General features: G+C 35.1%; 1 protein-coding gene across 1 annotated transcript in view; it reads left to right on the top strand.

Annotated features, from left to right (window-relative positions):
* The window catches only part of CACNA2D3 (calcium voltage-gated channel auxiliary subunit alpha2delta 3), a 471,854-nt gene that overhangs the window by 404,659 nt on the left and 45,472 nt on the right, over positions 1-21,723 (top strand). Inside the window, exons 28-29 of the mRNA XM_075159074.1 lie at positions 20,377-20,438; positions 21,392-21,436. Of these exons, the coding sequence (XP_075015175.1) occupies positions 20,377-20,438; positions 21,392-21,436 (107 nt within the window). The remainder of the gene's footprint in view (positions 1-20,376; positions 20,439-21,391; positions 21,437-21,723) is intronic.

Raw genomic sequence — 21,723 nt, 5'->3', positions numbered from 1 at the left:
ACTTAGATACATCTGGTACTTGTTTATACAATGCATAATTAATCTATGAAATGCATTGTTGGAAGTTATCCTTGGGCCAAAAGATTAGTAGGATTCATATATAATCTGGAGCCGTAGTTACCTCATGGGGCAAAAAATCATTTAGAAGGGATATAAACTTTCACTCTTAAGGGCTTTAATCAACCACTAATGACAGAAGTTATGGAGAAAAACCGTTCCCTGTAGGCATGTTTTTTTTCCATAATTATTATTTATGGGAATTTTTACACCTTCCTCTGACACCTCTAGAAGAGGCCAGTGTATGAGATGTAATAGTGGACTAGATGAACTGGAACATACTGCATTCCAGGCGGAAATTTACAGTGGGGGAAGGGATAGCTGGGCAAACTTGCAGCCTGCTAGTTGCAGCAAGCTGCAGACTGGTGAGGTGTGCGCTGCTGTGTCAGGTGATATCATTGGGGCTGCCTGTCTGAGCACCTTCTCCGGTTAGGTCAGAACTCTGTTCATCTCCAGACCACTCTTCCAGTTTGGACTGGAAAATTCTTTTAACATTCATATCCAGGTCTTTGCTGGTAATCTATAGACAACTGTTTGGGTCAGTCCTTTGCAGTTTTTTTCAGTTTTTTTTCTCCACTAAAGGGATGCAAGACTTTCAATCCATTAGGTAGATCAGTCAGCAATTTGTTGTGATATCATAACTCTAATATAATGTAGTTAGGAGTTGGTTTGGCTTGTACTCCTTTTCCCGTAACTAAATGAGCAGAAATATATGAAGGTGAGAAGGGGTTACGTGGAAAATGCTCAAGCACCAGCCTTACGGTATGCTTCGGTAGGTAGAAATTGTACTAGAAGGGATGCCTTCAGAATGAGGAGAAGCACAGGGAATAGACATGCTGGGCTTCTTTACCTTAATTGCAAGTTAGATGAAGTTGCAGCAAGGGGCAGATTATGCGTCAGGAGAATATTTGTTCCATCGCAAATAGCAGCGGGGCGGGGCGAGGGGTGCAGATTCAATTTTCAATCATTTCCTGACTAATGACAACCAGCTGTTATACATGCTGAGCATCGATAGATAAAATGTATCTCCAGTATGATTAGAGTTAATTAATGAATTCATTTTGCTGTTATTGTAAATTGAAAAATATATTCTTGATATGAAGCTAACAAGAACGAAAGGAATAAAAACAAGAGCTAGAAAAATACATGTAAAAATAAGGATAGGTGTACATTTTGTTTTATCTCAACATTTTAGATGCTTTTTGTCCTCTCTTAAACATGTTAAAATTGAGATCACTCACTGTCGTTATAGATAGCTTAGTCATTCTACACTGAAGACAAAGTTCTTTTCTAAGCTTTTACTTAGTTTTTTTCATTTTCTTGTTTTTATATTTAATAGGAATTTCTGTCCATGGTCATAGCTTGCCCTGGACTCAAACAAAATATAAATTTCCTGTGCATTCTGAATGGTTGATTTACTAGGCTGGTTCTTGTAAGAATTGGAAGGATTTTTCTTGAACAACTTCCTGTAAAAAGGGTTTGAAATGTTCTCAGTGTATGAAGAAAGATTGTAAAGTGTGGTAAATGTTTCTTAAACTGCTGCTCACCAATTGTGTTACAAAATAGAACTCGTACTTCATTAATTCCTTTTGTGCTTTTAAGGCAAATCGTAGTAGTTAAGTAAAGCTCACTGTTAAATGTTGGGAACTCCTATATTTACGGGCTCAGAAGGACTCTCTTTCTCTTTGCCCTAGTAGTCACTTGAACATGAGAACTTGCAGAAGCAGGGATGACATTTGCTGCAGTAAAAAGTCAAATAATTAAGCTTCTGTAATTCTTGCAACACTTTGGAAATAGCCATGGGAATTTTTTTCATTAATTTAAGCAAGGTACTAAATAGCCTGACATTAAAATTATGCAGCTGATAAAAGGTAAATACGTAATTTTCGTGGATTTAAACGTCGGCATATACTTAAGTATTATATCGGATCAAGACCGTAGCTTTGGATTCACGCTTTAATGGAGTATTTCCCTTTGATGAGTTTCTCTACAAGAGAAAAGCTTGAAGCCCGTAACTCCTGAAAGAATCTTAATTGTCTTGCAGCAGGTAAAGTATGATGTACCACCTGCCAGCTACTTTCTAACATGCATGATGCCAGTTTATAACCCTCTTCAGTACTGGTATGTAGCAGTTGTAACTAGCAGGCCTCTTAATATGATAGGTGAATAGAACCTGGAACGTCAGTGTTCATTGCTTACGGGACCATTTTGCAAGTGGAGTAAGGATATTGTAAACTTTTTCCATATGACTCCCAGGAACAAGAATGAGCCAGGTACCTATACTTGCTGCTGATGTTTTTCATTTCAATAACAGGTAAGTTTTACAAGGCAGTACACAGTTTGCTGCTTTTCTTGTTTCTTTGTTCTGTCTGGGTTTCTGTGTCATCCCTACTGCTTTAACTGCTACAGCAGCAGGCACCAAAAGTCCTCTGTATACGACAACATCCTAGAGATCACATGGTATGCTGTTATCCTTTTTTTTTTCCCCCTCTCCTACTTTTAACCTGCAGGTTTTAAACACCAAGTGTGTTTTTAAACATTCTCCACAGAATGTTTTAAATGACGTGACGGGGTATGTCAGGTATATAGATAGACTTCTCATCCCTCAAGTTTAGCTAGTCGTGCTCTTTTCAGACTTGATAAATCCTTGGGAAACTTAGCTAGTATAAAGGATAATGATGTTTCTGTTCAGAATTTGTAAAATAGGCCACTGAGAGGTCTTTTTTCTTTGGGGAAAAAAAAAAAGAAAAAGAAAAAACTCTTTCAGAGAACATTTTATTAATGAGAATTACAATACTGGAAAATCTGGTATAGATTAGCAAAGAACAGTAACAGTGTATCCAAATGGAACTGGTTGGATAATTAAATTCCTTTAATAGGTACTGAAATTTAAACCTCTTGATCCCTCTGACGTAAGCATAACTCTTAAAAGTCATGGAACTTGATTCTAGAAGTGTAATGTGGGAGAGAAATATTGGGATGATGATTAAGGATTTGACATACCCTGGGAGGAAATTTATGCAGGAGAAAAACAATAGGCATTTAAATAAAGCAAAAAAAAAAAACAACAACCAAAAACAAAAAAACAAACCCCAAACCTGTAGCTACGAAATATAAAAAAAAGCTTTCATAAAACCCTGTTGATACAGGTGTGCAATTTAGACCAGCAGTAATGACGCAACTTGACTGGGATAACCTAATGGCAAGTAAAGGACACGAAAGATTGAAATCTTTAAGGAACATCGTGTTTTCACTATTCTTACACTTTTTTTAACTGTTCATTATTACCTTGTCTATTTTGACTATGTGTCTTCTATGTGTTTTGATTTCCTATTTTTATGCTGAGAATCACAAAAGGCCCTCATTCCATGGTTTCTTTTCTCATTAATAGAATACGTTTTTTTCAATATTGATTACACTTTATAAAGTATCTGCGGTGTATAATATTTGCCTTTTCTTGACTTACTAAAAAGGAAAATTGTTTACTGAGTTTTAATACAACTGTTAGGAGGATCATACCAAATGGCTGACATGCTGTCTGCTAAGTAAGAAGGAAAATGTTTTAGTAAGATTGACATAAATGATGAAGTCCTGACAGTCATAATACCGAGCTATGCCTAGTTTTCGTTTGTACTAACCAAAGTTATCTGCAAGCTTTTAACTGTGGTTTCTGTTTTACTGTTCCCTAAGATGCTGAAGGATGAACTTTTTGGGTCAAGCACATGTATTAGTTGAGAGGATAACAAATTTATAACAACAGTTGGAATGCCTGTGGACAAGTATAAAGAAAAAATACTGTATAAAAGTAGATTATGAGCCCTAAAGTTCAGGCAACATTTAAATGTTGATCTCATCTTTTTGTCTTCAATGTTTATATCTGACTTCTGCTTCATCACCACTGAGTGATGCTAAAGTATACAGGTAATATGTATTATCTTTTATACAATGCCTTTTTATCCAAAGACACTTCTATTTTAATACTATTTAATTTAGGGCATGATCTCAAAAGTTCCCAACTTAGTTGAGCTTCCTCTGTCCATATAGCTATAGCTGTCTTGGTCAAAAAGGGTGTATTTTGATCATCTTTATTTGCTTTCATTCCCTTCTGCAGTATGTTATTTTGGAACATAATGGCAGGGCTGACCTTGCTTACTTATGTTTTGGCTGAGACTTTTTATCCTTTTCCCTTTTCAAAATGATGGTACATTGCTTGGTGTCCATTTTCTCTCCATCTCTGTGTTTTAGCAGAGTTAGAATAGACAAGTTCAAAGAACAGTACTACTGGCTTCTCTGCTTCTTAAAGTACTCATTGAGGGAAGTAGGCTAACTGCTTTTAGAGGTTGAAGTTATGCATCATGTGCCCAGTTTAGTGAACTAATAGTTTCCATACCTCTGGTTTTTAGTGTCAGTAAGATCTTAAATAGGTTTTCATTAGTTACTGCTACAAGCTTCCTTTCTATAAACCCTTTAGAAAGAAGAAAGAGCAGAGAGTTCTCCTGTAATTTGCAGTCTGTGATGATTTGGAGATGTCATGTTCCAAACATAGGCACTTAAGTGAACATTTGTATTTCGTGCAACTGAAAGGAACTGTAATACAGGCTTTTCTATGGAAACTAAAGGCTTTGTCTACTCTAATGTATGCCATCAGCTGGTCATACTTTTACATATTGTTGCTTTCTTAGCTTTGGAGTTAAGGGATACCTATTTTAGAAGAACAGTTCTGCAGACTTTTTAAAATTGAAAATGTGAAAACAGTTTTGAGAAAGAAGTAGACGCCAATTTATCTGAAGGAGTCGCATAAAGCTTGATTCACTATAATACTTCAGCTGAATGGAACTTGGCTGAAATCAATCATACAGAACAATATTTCAGTTGCATCATAGTACAGTGCAGATTTACACTACAAAAGTAAAAAAACTGTTTATCTCCAATCCTCTTCATTGTAGTGTCACAGTTCTTTTGCTAAGGCATGTCTTGCAGCTTTAAATACTCCTAACTAGGAACATGGGCCTGGTTCTTCTCCTAAAATCTTAGGGAAATCCTTCACTGAACTCAGGAGAGATAAGATGAAGTGTAATTTGTACCCTTTCATCAACATACCATTTGAATTGCAAGTGTGAGTATGGTACGACCTTTCTGTTTTTCTGAGTAAGAATAGTATGAAAGGATGAACAAAATTGACCACTCGAAGATTCAAAACTTTTTGGACCTCTTTGGACAGATGATGGCACCTGTCAGACCTACGTTTCTAGAGTTCTTGTGAGGCTAAACGTGAAAAAAAGAAAAAATCACTTCTAAAAGAGAGTAACTGTTTGATTTTTATTGCTATTCATATAGTATCTTTAAGATTGATAATTAGGGTAAATTAGGATGAAAAAATAATTATGGTGGGCAAAAATTAAAAAATCAATATGCTGCTTCTCCACTTACTGAAGGTAAGAGACAAGAGAGAAGACTCAAGTAGGCAATGTTAGCCTTCAGGAAAAGGAAAACATTTATGAGTAGACTTACTTTATTTTTACCAGTGTTGTGAGCAAAGGTGTAAAGTCTGTAAATTGGAACTTAAAGTCATAAAGTTCTGAAAAGAAAGTATTTGCTGTGTTGTCTCTTTTTTCAGACTTTTAGGATTCAGACTTTCAGGCTTTTCTCTGGAACCACAAATAAGAAACCACCATCTTTTGTTTGTGATCACCTTCTATTAGAGTTAGTATACACCCACCATGTGATTTTAGAAAGTATGCTAGTTGGGAGATAAAAAAAAAAAGCTACAGGCTATTTCTGCTGTTTGTAGTTGTAGACTAAAAATTGATGAGGATATGATGCTTTGAAAAAATTCTTATTTTCTAACTTTTTATAAAGCAGTAGGTCCAGTATTTTTTGAAGAGTGACTTTGCTTCTGGATAAAAGGTTTCCCATTCTGCCTTACAGTTTTAAAAGTCAAGTCCTGCCGTGCTTTTCTCACCCAAGATTGCTTCATGCAAGTTGGCATGCCTGTTTCCGGATTGTACCCTAATCTATAACGTATGATTGTAAGAATACTTAACTATTATTGCTTTCATTCATAAAATTCAAATTGCTTTTCATAGAATGTGAAGTATCCTTCCTCCCATTTCACAAACGGGGAAATGGAGCACAGAAAAGTAAGGTGGTTTGGTCACGGTTGCACAAGAGGTAAACAGCAGAGCAAGGAACAGACCCTAAGCCTTCTAACTCCAGTTCAGTGCTTTAGCCACTGGACCACCCTGTCTTCATAGGCAGATGTTCTCTGATGGAAGTTTCACAGAAATCCAGATAGCGTGGGATAATGTCCTTATACATGAAGATTGTGAAACAAGACCAATGTTGTCATTTAATAAAAGAGATTGTTTTATAGATATAAGACCAGTTAACACATTTTAAGCAATGGCGATGCTGATGTTTCCTGTTTTTCAGATATTAAGATGGGCTGAACTGTGGAGGGTTTCCCAGGGTAAAAGTACTGCTGTAAATGTTTCTTCTGGTAATGTAATTAGGAAGTATTGGCTCCAGTTAATGTAACTTAAACAAAACATGTTGTCCTCGGCAAAGTTGTTAAACAGGCATAGCCTTGTCTAAAAAGAAAACAGGGGCATATAGTGTTTCCATGGAAACTCGGTTAAAATGCTGATTTGTGGATATGATCATAATCAGTACCCACAATCTAATCTGATTGAATTAAATGAAAAAAGGTCTTAGTTATGAAGTCAGCACAGTATATAAGCATCTCTACACATGCAGCAGTCATAGTCTTCCATCCTTATAGATGCTTTCTAACTGCACGTAAAAGCAGGGAATAAAGCAGGGAAATTCATGTGGTACCCTTCTCTTTTTCCTTCTGTGGTCAGTTGTACCATTTTTAATACAAAAATCAAGATTGGAATTTAAAACAAATCTGTTTAAATATACTTTATTGAAGTTGGTTATAGCTTACTGCATCTCTAATGTGTTTGATTTCCTTTTTTTAATGAAAGGGAGAAGGGCTTTTCCCTTAGGGTAGGGCATATCTGTTCTGTACTCTGAAAGGATGGAGAAGATAATCTTTGCTTCCCTTATAGACATGCTGAGAAGATTTATTAATTCTGAAAAAGATTTTGTCATCCTTGTTTGTAAAATAGGAGTAAAACTCAGAGTTGATTGAATTAACCCTATTAGAAAATTAAATATGTTTTATAAAATGTGTTATAGCAACATTTCCAAGAGAACCTTTGTCATTTAGAAATGTCTACATTTTGGAAAGTGGTATTTCGAAGTTATTTTGGTGCCTAGGAATACAGTAGAGACTTCAGAATAACGATCTAATATTTACCAATTGCAGTGTGAAATAAATGCTTCTGGAAATCCCATCAGTATCAGTCTACCTTTGGTATATGCCTTAACAGCTATAAAAGTCTGGCCTTTGGAAGGCTAACTTTCTTTATAAGTCAATAATAGGTTTGCCTTTATACGACAACATAATTTCTGAAAATTCTTGCCAAAAGTCCTTTTTTGAGTGGCGATTTGAGGGCTTTTTGCATTCTCCAGAGCTCCATTCTGGAAGGTGCTAAGTATTCTTATCATATGCTGGGCTTCCATTAACTCTCACAGACTTCAGTGAGCGCTAGCAGTGCTCAACACCTTTCAGGCAGAAGCCCCAGCTGAATTTGCACCTACCTTGCAACTTAGTGGAAATAGAAGCTGTTTAGTATGATAAATCCTTAGTTTAATGGAATATCAAAGACAGCTACCTTTCAGCAAACCTTCCTGATTTATTTCAAAGCTATTCCATTAAAGAGGATTACACCTGGTATCCATGATATTGATTTCCCTCAGAAATTATTAATTTAAACTTCTAAAATATGCTTTACTGCTGTATTGACAGCTAAATCCTACTAATCTTTAGGATATAAGTTGTAATATACTACTTGTTGAAGCATCTGGATAATGGTTTATGTGATGTAAGTATAGTACATTTGTACTTCTATTGTGGAAGTCATGTCAGCACTTGCACTATTTCCAGAAGTTAATAACTCACCCAGAGAAGTTCACTTATGATCATAACTTGGCACACAGATCTCAGGCAATGATGACATTTTATTAAGAAATTTTTAAAAATCTGTCAGTGCCTTTTAATTTTATCAGTCTCAACATTTTTAAAAAGCCTTCTTTCTTTGTTTTTTTTTTCTTGGAGTATCCATTCAAAACATTTATTAATTATGTATTTGGCCATAAATTAGTCAATAGATTGTTCTTTGTATTTTGTGGCATTAAGGAGGTCATTTCAACTTTGTCTAATGAAGCAAATAAGCTCTTGGCTAATTTTCAGCAATATGAAGACCTCTCTCAATTCATGAATATCCACAAGATCAGACCTAAGCAGACATTTCTGCTGAAGTGTATGTAGGCTTATGTAGCAATTCTTAAGATGTTAATTTGTTACTTTTCCTGAGATGTGGTAAGTAGACAAGTAAAATAGAAAGCTGTCATTCTGTCCTTCAATGCCTGACTGTTGGATGCACATTAGCTACTTTCCAGTTCACACACTTGAACTTCTTCAGGTTAGATTAAGCAAAAGATAAATTATTTTCCCCAATATAGTTTATTCCTAAAAGGTATAATTAACATTTCTTGACAGGGTTTCAAAATGATGGCAATAAAATGTTCTCATGAAATAAAGTTAAGTAAATGTGAAAATGTTCAGATTATGGCCAATGTTAATCCATGGTTTTAGAAACTGAATAAACTTTCAAGTGAGATGTTTATATATAATATACTGAATACATCCTCAGATGGTATTTCTTTTCTTTTACACTACAAAGTAAGAGAATATGAAAAAGAAGAAAATTTACGTTTCAGTATACTGGAAAATCTTTCAGTGTTATTAATCTAAGATTACTTTCTGTTCCTGACATGGCTTGAATCTCTAGTTCAGAATATTCCAAGAATGCTAATTTATAGCTCAAATACTAGCTCCTATTTTTGTTGAGCAAATAGGCAGCTGTGTTCTTTTCTACACAGAGATTTAATAAAAATGCATTCTTGATCCAAAAATGAAAAAACAGTCAAAGCAAGCTGCTTTTGCAGCTAATACTGTTAATGGAAAACTATAATGTTTGTATCTTTTGCTATTACTGTCTTTTAAAATTGTTCACTAAAAGACACAAACATAAATCGGGAGGGTTGCAAATCCACCAGCACTATTTTCTTTGTATTTGCAACTACAGAATACTATGGAACTACTCAAGTCTATTTCAAACACATAACAATGTGCGCACTGAGTCTTTTGGGCACATACATTTTTTGATACCTTTCTAAAACTATAGATTACCACCATATGGTTAAACAGCAAAAACATGGTTAAATAAAGTAGTGATCTTAGAAAAATAAAAACATGGAAATTATTCTGGAACATTACAGTAAGTATTTGACTTGTAAAACATCTAATAGGTATGGTGTTGAAAGGCTGCGGAGTTGTATTCATGGTGAGGTATCTCTGATGTATTATTTGACTTCAAATAACATCACTCATATTTTTAGTAATTCAAAGTAATTTGCTAATCACAGTATAGCACAAACAGTTTGTAGAGAATGTCACTATTATTATTATAACTCGGTCAATAAGAGATCCAAGACTTATTTCCAAATGATGTGATTTGATAAAATGTTGGTGTTTTCTCACTTGGTGTCCTAGGTCTGGTTTGACTAATGAGATTTCATATATTCACAGACCTTGTATGCATGCAAGTACCCACGATGATAACTGGATAGAGCAAGCAGTTGTTAGGCGGGAAGAGTTGAATTCTGTAAGTCTCTCCCCTCAGTGCTAAGATTGGTAGCAGTAGAATCTCCATGTCTTGGCTTCTAGGTCCATGGCAGAATAGAAGGCATTGAACTGACATGGGAGAAAATGGGCAGAGACCTCATGAGTTCATTTTGCAGCCAATGCCATAACATTTATCTTTAATGTCTCACCCAAAGTATTCTGTGCCTGGCAGTAGGACAACTTGTAGCCATTCTGCTATGATAGGATTTCAGTTTGGGAGGCATAAACCTCTTTAGAAATAAGAGCAATAGAAACTTTGCCCATTTCTGAAATCAGCCTTTCTCACAATGCTGAGATACATAGATACAGATTTTTTTTGTCAACATGATTAGGTAGTAGCCAGGATCGAGTCTGAAAAAAAGAAAATACTATCAAGGTTTGAACGTGTTGTATTTTAGTTACAAGGGGAAGCAGAAAGCCTGACATCTCCTAAGAGAATCTGGTCACAGTCTCCAAGAGTTCAGATCAGTATCCTAATTTCTGGATGTTTGTCTGAACTTTGAGCCTCTTAGAGTTCATTAATTGCAAACTTGAAACCACAGCCTTTTGGCTGAGATGCGAAAGGTATGCTGGCTAAGCTACTCTAAACTAGGACCTCAGCTGTAAGAAGTAAAGCTTTTTTTGAGTACTTGACAAGTCATGGATCCTCCCTTAAGATTTATAAATGAGCTTACGAATATATACTGTTCTTAATTTTCATTTCAGTCATGGGATGTACTTGAATATTTCCAAAAAATGAGCAAGAAAACCCTATAAAACTAAAAAATGGTTAAGGAGTTATTAAAATACCATCACCGCTTCATTATTTTAGTGTTACTGTGGTCAGATTTCAGTCTTCGCATGCTTCCTGTACCACCAGAATTCAGAAATGTTTGTCAGACTACTGGCCACGCAGGGGGATGTTGGAAGAAAGCTGAAGACTCATAGGAACTCCTTACAAAAATTCTGTCACCAGCAGAGTTTTCTTTATGATGGTGCTTGCCTTCTCTCTGCATGCTACTGAAGCATTCCTGAGGGTAATAATACTACCCAACCCACTTTTTTTTTTTTTCTTTCTGTCTTTCTTTTTTGGTAATGGAATGAACCAGGTGTCAGTAGGTGTCAGGTATTTTCCAAAAGTCACAGGGAGGATACTCCAGACACCAGACAGGGCTTAACCGTGCCCGGCCTCACCCCCTTCAAATTGTGCAGTCTACACCACTATTTTATACTATCAATGTACTCCTTGTATTTCTCAGGAACAAGGTATATATCTTTCCAGCAAAGTGCACTTAGTGTAATTTTGCATGCCAAGTGGTTACCTCCCTTCAGGCCTATGAGAGGGGGTTTTTTCTTCTTTTTTGGTTAGTTTTTTGTTTTGTTTTGTTTTGTCTTGTTTTTTTAAGTTACAAATGGATTCCCCAGTAGCTCCCTTGAGCTGTGCTCCTGGTACACAAAGTTTATCACGGGGTAAATGAGTAGATTTCTGTGGGAGCCCTTTGTTAGAGTGTTGGCAGCACATCAGCTACTATCTTGTAAAGTTTGAAATACAGCAAAACTGTCTGAATGATAATTTACAGATAACCTGTTTCCCTCCAAGTTACTCAGTGAAGCCTCCTGAAAAAGCAATGGACTTTCAGTCAACAGCATCTATATTTTTTCATGTTTTCACTCAATTTATATCCTCTTTGTGTTTCCTCCTGCTCCTGCTGCTACTTCATTAGTCCTCCAGAAGGAAGATATGTGTCAGGGAGTCAAAGGGAGTCTGGTTTATGATGATGTTCACAGACTGCCCTCCGCAGTTCGGTTTGTCGGGGGTTGGCTGCAAACCAAGTCTTTCAGCTTTCCCTGGTGGTTTGAGTTTGGATGAACTTCGGCCTCCCAGCAATCATCATCCCGCTCCCCTCTCAGCTTGGCTTCACATCAAGTTCCCAATATCTCCTCTCTTTCTGCTTGAGCTTGGCCTCCAGGAAATATCAGTTGCCACTGCCTTCCCTGTATCTTGGGAATTTCCATCCAGTCAACTGCTTCCACCACTAATTCTAAAAATCTTCTGGAAGAAAATAGCAGGTTTGAGATCCATGAGTAAAGAGGCAGAACTTCAGCTTTCCATTGTCCATTTACGAAGAATTCATTCATTTACATGTTGCATCCCGATAGCTCTGATGAAGAAGGTATCCTTTGTGTTGCTAAAATCTTATGACATATTACGACATATGAAAACGGTCTCCTGTAACAAACTGATAATTATATAGGACTTACAAATGTATGTCATTTCACTTATTTGATGATAAAAAAGATAAAGATATCCGTTATGATACAGGATTTTTTCCTGAATATTGTTTAGAATCCAAAAATATGTGATAATTTGCACTTTGAGATTTTTTATATTTTACATTGTATCTAGTTAATGAAAGACTCGTTTTTGGAAAAATCAATCTGTACATGTTAATGAGGCACTGTAGCTCAAATTTAGGTGGAAAAGGTGGGTGCACATTTACATGGATTTCAAATGGATTTAATATTAAAATAATTGTAAAATATTAAAATAATTTAAGGGTGTCTAAATATGTAATAGACACATTGAGGGGTTGGGAAAGAAGGTTTCATGTTGGAGAAGCTACAAAAAAAAGTTGTAAAGAACATTAGAAATCTTTACTGAGTTAAATAATGTAATATTAAAAAAAAAACCAAACCAGCAAAACACGTTGCAGCGGACAGTTAGTGAATAATAGTAGTGTCTTATCCAAATGCATAACTGATATTTTATTTTTGCTGGGGTAGGAGCTATGCTTTATTATAAGAAAAAGAGAAGAAAGTGCACAAATACTCAATAGTTTGGCCCCGCTTTTTATCAGTTTTAATCTTTTATCACAGGCTACTTATAACAGTTCGTTTTGAAGATGGCTGGTATCACCACCAAGTATTGAGGTTGCCCAACACTTCCAATTATAAGCTCAGTATATTAAAAAATAGCCAGACTTAAACTGTTAGGCTGAATTTTTTTTGGGTGAAATCGTTGGGTGTCTGAATCAGGTTCAGTCATTCTGGATAATAAAAATAATATTTTTTCATGTTAAAAGAAAATTCTGGGGACCGTCTGTTTGAAGAGAGGAACTGAAGAAAATGGGCTGGGGTGAGAAGAGGAAGGTATGGGTAGAATGGAAAAGATCACTGAGATCAATAAGGAAACTGAATGAAGTGTGAAGTTTGGAAGGGTGAAACTGCATTTTACTGTGCAACTAAACTGGAACTGGGATTAGAAGCAGTCTGGGAAGTGCATATTTGATGAATGCTTATTCGTATTTTTTATATATCCTGCATGTGATGAAAGAATGACTATCACTGGGAATATAGCTATGTTGGATGATACCGGGGCATAACTATATTACTGTAAGAGAGTGCCTGTTGGAATACCTCTAATTTATTAGCTAAGACTTCTTGGAATTGAGGGGGAAAAAATCTGTATGTTTTCTTTTTACTTACGATACATAACACACGTTTTGTAAGTATTTTTATGGACATCATCTTTGGTGGTGGGAATCTTCCATTAATCTGTACTAGAGGTACTTTTTGGCAGTTATGGTGTTTATTTCTCAATATTATGCATTGGGGTGTAATATTCAGCATCTCATTCTTTGGCTGAGCTAAAAACTGAAGACAGAGATTTTGAACTGAAACAGATTTAGAGTATAAACAAAAGAAGCGCAATCAACTTTTTTTAAGTAGTTAAAGGTGTTCTGGAATATTTCACATTTAGTTATTAGATACTTTAAAAGATAGTAATAAGAAGTAATATGAGTAGGCAGAACGAAGGGAATCTTAAGGAGTCTAAGCTTAATACACAAAGGCGATATAGATTAAAAAAATAATCCTGCTACAAATCTGTCTCCAAGATTTCTTATTTTGAAGCCAAGTTAAACCTCTTTTAAGATAATTCCATCAGAAATAGGAGGCCCAAATGTCCTCAAATTGTTGAGTGTCTCTTATGTATGAGAAAGAATCTTAGTCTATACTGTATTCTGTGGGAAAAGGGAATAGAGACCTTAAGATATTTTTCTAACCTTACTGATCTAGTGCTTTTATATAGTGTAATATTCTATAGATATTTCATATAATGGAAATCCTTTTAGGTTTTACTACTTTTTCCTTAATTATGTATTTGGAATCCCTCTGCCAGGTTTATAGGGAGATTCAGCTCCTCTCTTGCCTGAAATAAATCAGTCTAATCTATTTTCCTCTTTTATTTTAAGTAGGAGATGATTCTTTTTACTTAGAGCCTAAGACCTCTTGTAATTCTGTGCACAGAAGTAATTTGTTGAAGATGCCTTTCCTTTCTTTCCATTTGCTTAACCATTGAGATCTTGAAACTAACACAAGCAATCCTGATCTATTCTGAGAAGTTATTTGTTTTCCTTCGTGTTTGTCTTGATACTAAGCAGCCCTGAGCTCTGTAGCAGTTGAGCATTTCCCAATATTTATATCCTTAAAGCATCCCACTGAAAGGGTGAAATATTACCCTCAGCCATGGAATCAATGCATAAGGAAATTACTTATTTAACAATAATTATCACTGAGCCAAGAATTTAACTTTGTAATTCTCAACCATCTGTTATTTCATAGGGTATGCACTACAGAATAGCAGCCATTTTATTAAACAAAGGAAAAAAATCTCAGGGAGTTAATAACTGTTTTCCATAGGCAGCATTAAAGGTATTTATTGGAATCACCTAAGTAAATTTGCTAATATGAATGAAACAAAAAATTGGATTTGCAATATTCATTTGAAATTACACATTTTGTGTTACGTGGAGAAAGAGCCTTAATACCCCTCCGTCAGCTCACATTAGTTGATCTCCTGTATACCTCTAGCTCCAGCCCTCCCCAGTGACATTACAAAGGAAAGAGAGCAGTGAAGACAAAACCTTTCCTCCTCATCTTTACTCATTTTTTTCCTGGCTGAAGAAAAATAATTTGTATCCCTTGGCCATTTTGATTGAACCAAGCCTACAAATGTTGAAGAATACTTTAAAATGCATATTCCATGTAAAGATCAATTATCAATTTTGTTGTTTGTGTTCTGTTTTTTAATTAAAAATGTGGGTGTTATCTGGATACCTTGCTGACAATATTTAGAAAAATTTCAGTGCAATTACACTTTTTTTCTCTAACCTCTGTGCTAGGTGTTACACCCAGGAGGCTAAACAAGGAATTGGTTACATGGGAGATATAATTCTGAAGTTTCCCTTTTTCCCTTTTTCCCCACAGTTTGTAAAACATAGATTTAAATATAAAGTAGCTTGGAGCACAGATATTTCATTCTGAAGTTCTGAAATGCTGAAGGACTAGGGATGGCTCAGAAGAATGTATTGGCTCTAAAACCTTTCGAAGTATATTTGAATAGTTCTTAAGGCACTAAATGACCTGACCAAAAAACATCCTATGCTATTACAATGTTCTCAAAAAGCTCGGGGAAACGAAAAGCTCAGGGAGAAAAAGCCTGCAAAAATGCTTTAGTATCACCTCAGGGGTTGAAAAGAAAATTGTTTTCCCATACACTAACACTGTTAATTCTTTTGAATTAGAGGCATTCAAATAATTATTAGCTAAATAGTAGGAAACATTCATAAATGTCATTTATTATATATTACATAGGATATAGAATATTTAGACGTTACTCATTCAGTCACAGGGAAGTTCCTATGTGGAATTGTGCAAGGAACAAAATGTAAAGAAACTAAAATGGTGAGATTAAAATCTCACATTAAGATACACCTCTTCAAAGAAAATGTCTATTGCTGCTTTCACCACACCATGTTTATGGGAACTGTGTTTTCTCCTCCTATCCTGCAACATAGGTCCAGATCATAGAATCATTTAGGTTGGAGAAGACCCTTAACATCATCAAGTCCAACTGTAGATTGAGTCTCTCATGTAGCACTTCATTATTTAATAACAAGTAAAAGGATTAAAAAACTCTAATTGAGGAAATACTTCACAAGGGAAATACGTAATCTGTTGTGTTTTATACTTAAAATGTTGCCGTTATAACATTGTGTTACCTTGACCAGAGTAGACTAAGTTTAAGATGCATTTCTGGTTTACCTCCTTCAATGGTATTGTACCTCGGAGATTAGTGATACAGCTCTTTTAAAAGTTAGGTAGAGAAATAAACTGAATCTTTTTTGAAAAAGTAAGGAAGACAGTAACTAAATTGGTAATGCCAGGGCCTTCAGTTTCTACACAAACTACACTACTGCTGAAATCATGGGAATCTGCTGGAGTGGGAGCAAGCCCAGTATTTCTCACTATCTTTTACTTCCCCTCACAGTCCATCCAAGAAAGCATCAAAATTCATAGAGCTAATACTATGAAAACAAAACTGCAGCTGCCTGCCTCCTCTCATCTTCATGAAGAGGGATGCTCTACATTTCATAGAAATTAGTCCCAGTATTTCAGTTGTCTTTATACTACAGCATTCCATTGTGCAACTCCTTAAAAAATGCACATGGAAACTTTTACAGATGAGCTTTGTCGTAATTATCTTGTTACTGTTTCAGATTCTCTCTCATGTGGTAAGTAGTTTATACCGGACACTAGAAAACCTTCAGTACGTATTAACTTTCTTTTTATTTAAGGAAGATTCTAGGCTATATCTTTAGCACTTCTCTACAAAACATTCACACTTCAATCTTAGAATCATAAGATAATTTAGGTTGGGAGGGATCTCCTGATCGTCTAATCCAATGTCCTGCTCAACTTTGTATGTACATACAACTTCATTATGGGAGAAAAATAGTTCCTTAATGTTTATTACACTTTCATTGGTAGTTTACAAGAACAAAAATGACATTTAATCAAAAGTTGCTTTGCCAGGTATTTTAAACAGGCCAGCCACGGCAGATCAAATAATCTCTAAATTACGGAGACTTACCACTGACATGTAATGGAATATTTTGTATTCTAATATCACTGTTATTGATCTGTACTGGTATTTTGCAGTTTAGATATACTATAGGTCTTGGATAAATGCTATATGTGGTGGATATATAAGCACAAATAGATGAACTTCCATTAACGTAGTGGAATAATCTTTGTCTTTGTCCTTTAAAGCTTAATAAATGTTTCTTACAGGTTTAAACCTTAAACTGATGTTTGATAACAACTCTGTTCTTTTACATCATCAGGATAATGAACTTGATAATTCTGTTAATTTTGGCAACTGCTTCTCTGCTCTGGGTGGTGGTGTCTCTAATAAGAGTGTGAGCTCCAAAGAGTTGACCTTATCAGGACCTTAAATGAACAATATCTAACCACAGTCCACTCATCTGTGCCTGTTAAGAGCAGCAGAATTTCAAGCTGATAGAACAAGGCTTTGGAGAGCACAGATCTGTGTTTTATCCTAAACCCTGCTGTTGTGACTCTCCGTATCAGATCTTTGTGTGAACTCTGGTACTCATTTCCTTTATGCATTTTTTTCCCAGCAATAAAATAAGAATATTAAAACTTAACCACATTTAGTGAGTGTTTTGAGATTCTTTGTTGAGAGGTACTCTATAGTAAGCATAGGTGGTTGAAGTTGTTAGTATTATGAATGAGTGAGGAACAGAATTTGTAAGGTACCTGCGAGTCCAGAGGTGGAGACAAGCATTTTGGAGGGTTTATAGAAATAGTTAAACAGATTAGGAACCTGCTTGGTTATGGAACCATAGAAATCAGTAGGAGTTAATAGCAACTCTGCGTAAACACTTCTGAAAATCTCTATCTTTAAAAGTCTAAATACTTTTGAAAAACCATTTTTTCAGGAACTCAGCTATTCAAAACAGATTAGCCAGAAGATGCTGTTATAAAATCACTTCGGGAAAGATGCAGCTCCATGGGTCTATATATCTTAATTCGTTTGTTTCCCAGAGAAAAATGCCTATTGGCTTACAGCTATGACCCAGCTGAGAAGTGAGGTTGACTCCACTAGGTCCTGTCAGGTTACTTTTAAACTGAGAGCTCAGAAACATTTAAAGATTTGCAACACAGATTTAAGAATTTACATTTTTCCAATGCATAATAAAAACAAGCATTTGTCACTCCGTTTCCTCTTAGATATGTTTTATTGCTCAGAAAGCTTGTTCATTCTGTATCTTTTGGAAAAGAAGTCTGATCCTCCATGATCAGAAAGCTATTGATTCCACCTGAAGTCTACAAAAGATTACATTCTTTGCAGGTTGGAGTCTTAAACTCCAGACAGGTATATTTTAAATTGAAATTTTCTTTGTCATTGAATCCACAACAGCTTTCTCACTGCAGATGATGATCTGCAATTTTGTTGTCACAGCAAATGATTTTGCTAGAGTTAAATTTAGGCCTTGATTCAGCAAGGTACCTATTTGTGTATCTAATGTTGGTCATGTGGCTTGTTTCGGGGAATTCAACGAGAATGTTCACATGCAAAAAACAAGGCATAAACTTTGATTGCTGAAATCAAGAAACTTTTACTCATATAAATGGTTTTACGTTAATTCTTACATGATTAAATGGATTGGTAGAAACGTAGTATGAGATTGACTTTTCAAATACTGATATAGCATCCAGAAGCAGTAAGATTTCCTTGTGGAAAGTTCCTGAAAATCTGTGTGTTTTGCCTCCATTTCAGAAAAAGTGGGTAGGATGTGCAGATCACCTGCATGCTAGGAATGAACCTAAAGGCAAACAACAGATGAAGAAAACATGTGCTGCATGGCTGTCTGATAGCATCTTCTCATTGACCATAAAATAAATTACTAGATAATAAAATGTAGCTGGAGAGAGTCTCCTCTGGAGTTTATTCAAAAGGAGAACTGGATTTCTCTACTTACTCTCTTAAGCAAAAATGTCAATGAGTTACAGATAGCAGAAAACTATTTATAACCTGCTATAATAAGAAAATTCCTTATGTAATTTCACATCCCATTGTATCAGCTCATTACAGATTTCATTTCACATACTTTTTCCTACCTGCTAACACAAAATAAAATATATGGATGACATCAGCATGTGTGCATTTGCAAAAGCAAGTACCAATAACCTAAATGTAAATATGTTTTTAAATGATCCCTGCTGTGGATCCTAGAGGAGGAATGAATAAATAAAATTTTCTTCAATTTTCCAAAACAACTAAATTTTTTTGAAGTTTTCTTTGTTTTTAAACAAAACATTGTAGTAACGAATTTGCTAGAAGTTAGGTCTTCAGACTTTGAAGGCTTTAAAAACCGTAGCTTTTGTGAAGAAAATAGTATACTAAGGTTATAGATTAGTCATTAGGGCCCAGTTCATTCTTTTTATCCTAGCAATTATATATCCTCTAAGCTGACATGAAAGAGCTGCAGGGCATTGAACTAGAACCTGTTCATAAATTGTGCTGAACAACTAGAATATCACTTGGTACAGGGCCAGCACTGAAACACTTTTGCAGAAAAGCCTAGCACAAGGTGTGCTCTGTGAGTAAGTGAGAGCATAAAAGATATGGTCCAGGGATGCAGCAATAGCTGGAAAGAGCAATCAAAGCAGATGTCTTTAGCACCTCCATCCCTGTCTTCCTGCCATATTCTTCATCACATTAACTTTTTTAAATAAAAGGAAGCTAATTCAGAAATTTTCAGCACAGGTAGATGGATACGTTATCATTCTCTTAGTTTAGGCAGGTGAAACCAGAAGAATCAACTGCCTTTGGAGCTTATGCAAACCACAACGCATTATATTGTTGTTCAACAGCAACAATGTAGTGCTAGGTCTGATAGGAACATCAGACTAGGCTGGAAGAAAAGATTCACTGATATTAGGAAAAACATAATCCCACTTGAGGTTATGAGAAATATATAATTTAAATCCATAGTGTCTTGAATCATTATGAAAAAAATTACAAGCTATGATCGTTAGTATCCTTTTTTTAAAAAAAATTGAAGACCAGTAATGTTTGTCATTACTTTCATTTGACAGAATTGCACATAATGCTCTTTATTCCAATTTTTTAAAGAAGTTTTTAATGTTTGAAATAGGCTTCTTGTATTCCACTGATAATTTGTGGATTAAATTACCCAAAACCAAATGATCACTTGAAAGGTTAACCAACATTTTCATGTTGTTTCAGCACGTCTTCATGTGTTTCAGCACAAAACGCATAGTGTGTGTTCCTACAGCTGTTACATTGGTATCAGTAAAATATAAATTTGCGATAGATGTGAACATAAATGTGCTCAACTTGTGGTTCTTTTACGTTAATTATGGAGACATATGCAATTTGAATGATGTTTGCCTTGTCTATTCTTCACATTATATTAGCAATGTCTTCATGTTTAACCAAACTGTAAATGATTTAAAATACGACTGTGTGGTCTCTTCAATTTAATTAGTTGTGGTTTTTTTATTTTAGGGCTTACTTTCCCATTTTATTATAAGACTGTTTTTCCTTCTGATTAATTTTAAATAATCATTTTGAAGAATTAAACATGCTGGTTTTATTTTATTTAATTTATTATTTATGTCTTTCCCAGCTGTAGGTATCCAGATGAAACTTGAGTTTTTCCAGCGGAAATTTTGGACTGCAAGCAGACAGGTATATTTTAAATTGAAATTTTCTTTGTCATTGAATCCACAACAGCTTTCTAACTGTGCAGATGATGATCTGCAATTTTTTTGTCACAAGCAAAAACTGTTGTAAAGAAACAGTGTATTTGGAATATATAATGGCTAGCTCTTCTGATTTACATTCCAGTTCATCATTACAAAAAAGAGATTTCAGTGGTCAAAAACAATTGCTTGATCCCATATTTATGGAAGCAAGAAGAAAGATTATTATGTTTAGGCCCCTATACATAAAGAGTTGCTTTGTTGGCCTGACATATGATGATTTTCTCGCTCAGAAAAAGTGGGAACAGTAAGCCAAACTGTGATATTTATTTGTTTTCAGTGACAGCAGAATTATGCCTTCTCACTTACTTAGGACCTATCTTCTAACATTCAGTAACTGGAGTATCACATAGATTAATTAACTAAACTAGATTACTGAAACATGGTTGGCGTTCATAGTCTTTAATAAACTATACCTAAAATATTCAGGATATAGAATTTGTACTCATTAAAGAGGATAATCATGTATTTTCTAAAGATTAGGAGATGCTATCCCTATTTTGAGAATAGATTGGAACGTTACTATTTCAGAAAATAACCCCTAAAATGCAGGTCCTACCCCACGCCTATTGGAAAATCATGTATTCTTGTCTATGAATGGTCTCCAAGCTTCTAACACATGGCGAGGATTATGGTGTTTAAAACAGTTAGAATTGTTACAGTGTGAATGCACCTTTTCTCTGCAGACAGGAACAGAACAGGATTGGTGAACAGATTTAAAACTTTCCTAGTCATTTTTAGAACAATTGCTGTCAGATAAAAATGTAATCAATATCAACTTCTTTATAATTGTGCTCATATGGATTTTTAAAATGTCATATTTTGTAATCATCAAATGAGAAATGAAAATATTATATTGATTTTTCATATCATCTCTAGTGTGCATCTCTCGATGGCAGATGTGCTATAAGTTGTGATGATGAAGTAAGTATTTAACAGATTTTTTTTTTCCATTTATACCTCTACTGCAGTAGAACATAAAAAAAATGGTTAATTTAGTTTGAACATCTCACTGTACGTTATAATCTCCTGGTGTAATTTGGAATCACCTTTTAAATATTATACTATTTAGATAGTGAGACTTTTTTTTATGACGGCTTACAAACATCCATTTAATTACAAGGTTGACACCGATACCTCAAATATGCATTGCAATAACTTGTTCTTTGTGAATCCAGTTTTGGAAATAATCTAAAGCTGTTCTAAGGCTT

The sequence above is a fragment of the Calonectris borealis genome, chromosome 10, assembly GCF_964195595.1.
Source record: "Calonectris borealis chromosome 10, bCalBor7.hap1.2, whole genome shotgun sequence".
Classification (NCBI taxonomy): Eukaryota; Metazoa; Chordata; class Aves; order Procellariiformes; family Procellariidae; genus Calonectris; species Calonectris borealis.
This window is presented reverse-complemented; position numbering and strand designations above follow the sequence as displayed.